This window comes from Prunus dulcis, chromosome 6 (assembly GCF_902201215.1).
Source record: "Prunus dulcis chromosome 6, ALMONDv2, whole genome shotgun sequence".
Taxonomy (NCBI): Eukaryota; Viridiplantae; Streptophyta; class Magnoliopsida; order Rosales; family Rosaceae; genus Prunus; species Prunus dulcis.
The window spans coordinates 17,609,353-17,616,790 of record NC_047655.1 but is presented as its reverse complement, the minus strand read 5'-3'; the positions used below and the strand labels follow the sequence as shown (position 1 = coordinate 17,616,790).

The 7,438-nt window shown below is 36.8% G+C and overlaps 1 protein-coding gene across 1 annotated transcript; it reads left to right on the top strand.

Annotated features, from left to right (window-relative positions):
• The first annotated feature begins 2,136 nt into the window (after positions 1-2,136).
• LOC117629597 (3-hydroxyacyl-[acyl-carrier-protein] dehydratase FabZ-like) lies at positions 2,137-7,438 on the top strand. Its single transcript, XM_034362126.1, has 4 exons — positions 2,137-2,499; positions 2,601-2,661; positions 2,783-2,927; positions 6,998-7,438. The coding sequence occupies exons 1-4, from the start codon at positions 2,283-2,285 to the stop codon at positions 7,247-7,249; spliced, it is 675 nt and encodes a 224-aa protein (XP_034218017.1). The 5' UTR covers positions 2,137-2,282; the 3' UTR covers positions 7,250-7,438.

The window sequence follows — 7,438 nt, the reverse complement described above, 5'->3', positions numbered from 1 at the left end:
AACATCTGGGTTTGGATTTCTGGCAATAGCAGCCTCACGGTCTTTCCTAAACTGCGTATTGACTTGCCATTACATCATGGCAGTCATTTTGTTCAAAGTATCCTGGCTCTTTTGTGCTGTGGCCTCTTGCCGGAACACAACCTCCTATATCTGGTTTAACCTTTTGGATCCAGATCTGCAACGTTTACTCCTAGTATTGCCCTGGGCTAATTGCCTAGCATCACTTTCTTATGACTCAAGTCCTTCTCGGAGAGCTGCTTTTTCTCTTTCCATGGCACAGCGTGTATTCTGGCTAAAATTTCCAATATTCATATACTAGAGGATTTTTCTAGGAATATGTATACTGAGAGGTCCTATTGGGCGTGCCAAATTGTTCACCCATTTGATATTTGTTCATATGATGGTAGGGTAAAGTTCCCCATTGTCTCGAAAACCTAATGACTGGTCAATGAGTCAACCTTCTTTTGTGCGCGAGCGTGCCACTGCTAGCAATGAAAATCCTAGTAGACTTCTTAGAGATAGATAACTTGCGCCCCAAATTACTGATTTCTAAACAAGCGATTGTGAATTTGGGTGACGAATATCTCCCAAGTAAGTTCTTTTCTTGTCTCAGACTGGTGAGGACTTCACAATTTTTCATAGTACAAAACTGGTAGTTCTGACCAGAATAAATGATAAAAAAAGTGAACGTTTTTAGGCAGAACTACCTTTTACAAAGCTCAAAAAAGAAAGACCAACTCTAAAAAGACAAAAAAAAACTCTTGGACTTCAGTTTTTGCCTGGATAAATGCTTCTGATCCGGGTTGGACTTGGTATATCTGTGCTGGACTGGACTATCAACATCTTCAACTGTCAAGTTTCAGCTATAAATTGATACCAACGTTTGAGTTTGGCAGAGCTTCAATCTATTTCAAGCCCCGGAAGGCTTTTTGGACTGGCAGAATTGGGACCTCTTCAGTCCGGAAGGGGTAGAAGTGGCTGGACTTGAGGATTACTGAGCTAGAACTACACTGTGGTACCTTAACTGCTTGATCATGGCTCTCTATAAATTTGTTGAGGTTTTCATATTTGATAAAAACCTGTACTTTGCTTAATTTGGCTTAAGCTGAACCAAATTTGTAACGAGATAAATCTCGCTTTGAATGACTATTTCTCTGAAACTGAACTGGAGTTAGAGATTCTAATTTGTAGCTGACTTGTTTCTTGTGGCTCAACGAGTTATTAGTTGCTTCACTGTTTTGAAGGTTTTTGAGATCAAGTGATCATTTTGAGTTTATGTTTTTGATTGATTTTTTGGCTGTCTCTTGATCTATTCACCTCTTCTCATATTTATAAAAAAAAAATGCTAGAGTGGGATTTTCTAATCTTTTAATAATGGGCGGCAAAATTTTCCAAAAGATCTTTTTATTTTAAATGCAAAGAAAAATGTAAGTTATCTATTCTGGCAGAGAAGAACCATCAATAATCAGTTTTTATGGAGGTCTTTTCCTTGCTTTTCTGAAAGAAAGACCAACTCCTCTTCGTTCTCTGTTTGTTCTTGGAAAATAGAAAGAACACAATCTGACGTGATGGTCAATTTGCTTTTTTTGTTTGAACAATTTCCTTGCTTCCCACTTATCTCATGAGATCGTAATTTGCTTATCTCTCTCTTTTTTGAATCAAAGCCCGGTCCTCTGTTCTTTTTCTGTTTAGTGGGCCTTTCTTTGCCTAAATAGGCTTCCGCGTGGATTTCTTTTTTGCCCAAACAAGAACAAAGAACAAAACTTGCATTCGTTTGAATTTTTTTATTTACACAATCAAACATCCAAGTTCAGCCCCACTACTTTTTTTCAAAACCTTAAAATTCAACTATACCTTTCATAGTAAATTTAAAAAAAATTATTTCAGCATAAACCTAACCCCAAATTCGAAGAGCCACCTCCCATGGCTTCTCTCTCCTTTCTCCTTCCCCACCCACCATCCAATCTCTTCAATCTTGACGAGATCAACAACAACAAAAAAAAAAAAGAGAAAGCAATACGATAAATTTAAAATACGGAAAAAGAAATTTACATCTTTCCGTTGGAACAAAGATAAAGAAAAAAAATTAAATAAAAGATCATATTTACATTCTGTAAATGCAAATGGGATATAAATATGATTTTTACATCCCAAATTTACAACATTGCATTGGAGTTGTTCTTAGCACGGAAGCAGTTGAACAACTTATTCACCAACCCCTCAGAATTCATTTAAAATCCCTCGCTGTTGTAGTGTAGTGTGCTGTTGCTCTGTTTCTAACAATGTCGGCTACCTCGAGTTCCCTCATGTCTCTCGCTCCCGCTCAGTCTCTGAGTCAACCCAGAAGAGTAAAACTCGTTCAGTCTCCGACCTCTCTTTCAGTTTCTCTCCCAATTTCTCGTATGCTTTGCCTTAAATCAAATCACCAACGGAATCTCTTCGCATGTTGTTCTCTAAATGTACAAGACAGCGCCGGCCAAGACACACCCATTGAAAAGAGTATTGTTTTTCTCAGACATCCTTGTATTCGATTTGCTTGCTTCCTTTGTTCTCACAAAACAAATGTTTGATTCTGAAAATTTTGATTTGGGACTTCACAGGATACCCAGCATTTCCTACAGTTATGGATATTAATCAGATACGTGAAATCTTGCCCCACCGGTTAGTGTTTAGCTCATTTACTTGTGGGTTTGTGATTGTTTTTTTCTTCTTAATTTTAATTTTAATTTTTCTGTTGTTGATGTGTTTAGTGATTACTTTTGGTTGTGGGATCGTGTGACAGGTTTCCATTTCTTTTAGTGGATAGAGTGATTGAGTACAATCCAGGGGTTTCAGCTGTTGCTATAAAGAATGTGACTATAAATGATAACTTTTTCCCTGGGCACTTCCCAGAGAGGCCTATTATGCCTGGAGTTCTCATGATTGAGGTACACTACTTATTCTCATACTGTCATAAGGTTTTTATGCATTTTGGTAATAGACATTTGCAACCATTCTTTTGGGAAAAGAAAAAAAACTAATGTCACAAGTTATAACAACTCCCACTTGGTGTTTGTCTCAAATTTGTAAATGTCTTTGCATTTCTAGCGGTCTTTCGTTTGCCGGTTGTGGATATCTATGTTAATTTCTTGAATTGGATTTCATTGGTGTACGTGTGTGGTGTCTGACTTATTCTGACTTGGGACATTGTAGTTAGCAGATGAGAGAATTATATACAGGGAGAGTGAAATAGAGATGCGCACTTTTAAGGGCTCTGCGAATTTAGACTATTGATTGATATAGGAAGCTTAGCAAGGGTTTATGTAGGGCTTTCAATGCTTTAAAATACCAAGATGTAAGCTTTTTTAGAATCTAACATTCTCTCAGCATGGTTGTTTGTGAATTTGATGTAAGGAATGATGCTTTTTTGTCAAAGCTAGATTTTGCATCAACTAGCCATTGTCCTATAATTATAATATATTTGCACTTAATATAAGCTCTGAAATTTACAATGCTGTATTGCCAATTGAAATTGTTTTTCAATTTAAAATGGTGCCAATCCAATAATGCAAACTTCAATGTTTTTCCAATGAGCAAATGTTTTATGCTCGTAAAAGGATTGATTTTGCATCAACATAGATATGAGATGAAACTTTCCTGAATGATTAATTGATGTGCTTTTGTGACTTCTGGCTGCATAAGAAAGAATTAATTTGAAGGAGTTAGCAGGGAAGAAGGGAGCAGGGACAAATGTTTCTAGTTCAACCTATAGGATACACATCGGGACTGGTTTAAAAGAGAAGTTGACATTAATTCTCATGCACAGGAGTGAATTTGCTAGTGCAATTAGCTTTTTACCTTTAGAGAAAAGCACTGATCATTTAATGGTTCACTGTCCAGTGGCTTTAAATGGATGGAGAAAGCTTTTAGGGAGGAGGGGTTGAGTTTGGTTATCCGATGAGGTTGTTATACTTTATTAATTGAGAGGTTCAAGGGCTTTGGTGTGAGAAGAGGGCAGAAATTCTATGGGGCTGTAGTATGTTGGCAGTTATCTGGGTAATTTTGATAGAAAGACATAGAACGATTTCTGAATTATGCAACGATTTGGGTCTGGAAGAATTGTGGGAAAGAGTTAGATTTTGGTCATCTCTATGGGCATCTGTTTCGTCTGAGTTTAGAGGTATAATACTCTTAGAGATAGGTTGGCAGCTGTAAGTTTGCAAGCCGAGAAAGTAGTGTTGTTTAGTATTTAGCTGTTTTGTTCGTGTTCTGCTGTGGACTACTTGTCCACCTTCAGTCTGTATTTGTATTTTTTTTTTTTTACTGAGAATTTATTTCTTAAAAAATGATAATGCAAGAGTTCTCATATACAAAACAATGTTTTAAAGTATATTTTATTACATATATATTGTACATGAATAATAAACCAAGTTCAACAAATATATAAAGTTCCTGGTAGGTTGGGTTGGGGGAATATGGGTAATATGCTGAGAAAGGATTGAACAATCAAAGAAAAAAAACAAAACAAAATAGATTAAAGAAAAGAAGAAGAGAAAGAGAGAGCCACCAGCTCTTAAGGTAGAATGCAGCTCAGTGAAAATGTATCAAGAGGTCATTCATTGTGTCTAGGTATCTGTAAACCTATCCATAGATTCACTTGCCTTATTTTTGTGAAGTCCATAAATTGGCCATCGTTGTATGGTTGCATGCGTGGGTGGGTATATGTATTCAAAACTCTTTCGGAGGACAGCTAAATAAAGTGCAAATTGAGTTGCCTGCAGAAGAAGATTCATGTTATTGAACTCGAGTTGTGTGGATGTTCAGCCATGCTAAGTTGGTTTAATTTTTCTTTTAGTGGAAGTTAAAGGGGTGGTCTTTTTTAAATCCAATGCAGAGGATTAATTGGAATTCTGTGAATTTTCAGTCATGATTGATTCATTTTCCCCTTCCCTGTTCATGTTTAATGAATGTAATGGATGGCCTTGAGCATATGAGCATGATGCTTATCATAAATGAGCAAGCATGTTTGAGAGAAAAAATTCCATTTAAACTAGTGCTTTGTCATTGGGCCTTGGCTCATGTGGCAGAGGTTTGGGTTGGTCTTAAATCTGAAGTTTTTCATGCTCATATTTTAGCGTCCAGAAAAGTTACCAAATGATTTTTTGTGTGAAATTATTAGTAATAGTTGTCAGGTTAGAGGGCAATTCTTGATTGCTACAGACATTTCAGAAAGAAATTCAGAGTCTGTTTTCAAGGTAAGATAAATGTTGTGTTTATGGAGTCATGGAGATTCTCCAGATATTTTGTCATGATGAAGCATTTGTTCCTTTGCTAGAGTAACTGAGCTAGTCTCCTCAATTTTGTTTCAAGAAATATTTTAGGCCATTTGACTGATATAGAGGGCTGTTTGCGAGACCCATTGGCTCAATAGTTTAGACCAAATTAGAAGTTCAGCTTCTCAAACCTCGTAGTTTTATTTCACTACTACAGTCTACATGTAACAATTTTCCGAAGAAAAAGCCCTTCAAACTTCACAGACAATTTCTGCTCTGTGAAACTTTTCCATTGGAAAAGATGCATTTGGATTCGTGAATAGATGGACTAGCAAATGGAATTTTAGTTTTGCTCATTTAGGAAGGAAATGGGTCCAACCTCCCCATGATTTGATTGGCAATGCCCTATTTGCTGCATTCTATTCTGGGTACCATGGGATGGGACTCGGGCTGTGGGGTTTTGTGTTGTGTAGGATACATTTGACTTTAATCCCCTTTCCTATGACGAGGAGAAGATAAAGGCAAACTGGAACAGTATCACCAATATTTATGTTATCTATTTCCTATGGCATTGGTTATTTTGTATAGGGCCTTTCTGTCTAGTCTGTCTGCTCCAAAACAATTGTGGAACAGTAACACCAATAAGTTATCTACTCCTGTGGCATTGGTTATTTCAAGCAGTTTTAAACTTCAAATGGTGCATGCTGATCAAATCAATCAACCTTCGGTGTTTAACTGAGTTTGCTACATGTTCCTTTCCGTAGTTCTGGCAAAATGTCTTCTGAACATCCAGCCATTATGATTTCCTTTTAAGGTTTGAACTTTAAATTTTCTCAAGATAATAATAGTAGTGTTGCCATAATTCTTTTCCCTTTGTTATTTTGTTTTTGTTTTCTGGGTTAAGCCACCTCCTTTTGGCTTCTAAAAGATGCAATTTGCACTTCAGCTCCAAACTTCCAGTAAAATTATGATAATCCATAGAGAAAGCGAGAAAGATACACAGGATAGTAATAAAAATAAATAGGCATGCACAGCGCAATGGATAAAAGTTTTGTGTTTCGGTGTTATGGATTAGTTCCATTAGATGATGTCTGGGTAACCAGTAATGCAGAGGAAGACTATACACAATGAACATAGAACAATACTACAGTGCTGAACTTCACGATGATAACTATGTTGCTGAATCAGGAAAATTGAAATTAATTGAAGAACCACTCTGATTCCAGCTGATTCAAGACACATTTTCAAGTGATCGTTTGGCTTTTGAAAGCAGAAGAATCTTCTTCTTTTTGAAATGTTACTGAATTTCAATTCAGTTCAGGTCTCATGATTGGTGTCTCATGTTGACGGTTTCATTTCATCCATTTTCTAGGGCTGATATTTCTTTATACAATGTTCAAAGTTGATTAAATTTTCTTTGGTGAATTGGTTAATGTTTTGAATTTTTTACGTTAATTAACAATCCTCTTTTAGCGTCCTGCAATCCTCCTGTGAGTGCAGCAAAATTGTAAAATATTTATTTTGGAGTGCAGATGGCTAAAAGAGGAGTGTACAAATTGACTTCTTCAATCTCTTTGTTTCTTTCCTTATCAATTCTCTTTCTTATGTGGGGCTAAGACAGAATAGAAGGGATTTTTCAAAACCTCAAGGCATATAATCATCTATGCCCACTTTTGCCTCAAATTTATATTGATTGTGGTGCATGCACTTTGCTAAGTGCTGACAAAAGTGGTTTCTGGGCTCAGGCAATGGCTCAAGTGGGTGGCTTGGTGATGCTGCAACCCGAAGTGGGAGGCTCTCGTGACAGTTTCTTCTTTGCAGGAATTGATAAAGTGAGGTTTAGAAAGCCTGTGATTGCAGGAGACACTTTGGTAATGAGAATGACACTAGTTAAGTTCCAAAAACGGTTTGGAATAGCAAAGATGGAGGGTAAGGCATACGTCGGAGGTGACTTGGTCTGCGAGGGCGAGTTCTTGATGGCGAGTGGGAGTGTTTGATGTGCTGAGTATGTCTTAAGATCCATTAATATGCAATTTTTTCCCCTTTTTCTCCTTTTGTTTCTTATGTATTCTATCTTTCTTTTTTGTTTGTTGAAAGCTCTTTACTACCTTGATGTTGAGGATTTGGTTGTCAGTTTGGACTTTCTGCGTCGATAAAGATATTATGCTTGATAGTTTTGCTGAACC

Coding starts and splice junctions, on each gene's coding strand:
- LOC117629597 (XM_034362126.1), top strand. CDS start 2,283: ATGTCGGCTACCTCGAGTTCCCTCATGTCTCTCGCTCCCGCTCAGTCT. Junction 2,662..2,782: donor CGTGAAATCTTGCCCCACCG/GTTAGTGTTTAG, acceptor ATCGTGTGACAG/GTTTCCATTTCTTTTAGTGG. Junction 2,928..6,997: donor CTGGAGTTCTCATGATTGAG/GTACACTACTTA, acceptor TTCTGGGCTCAG/GCAATGGCTCAAGTGGGTGG.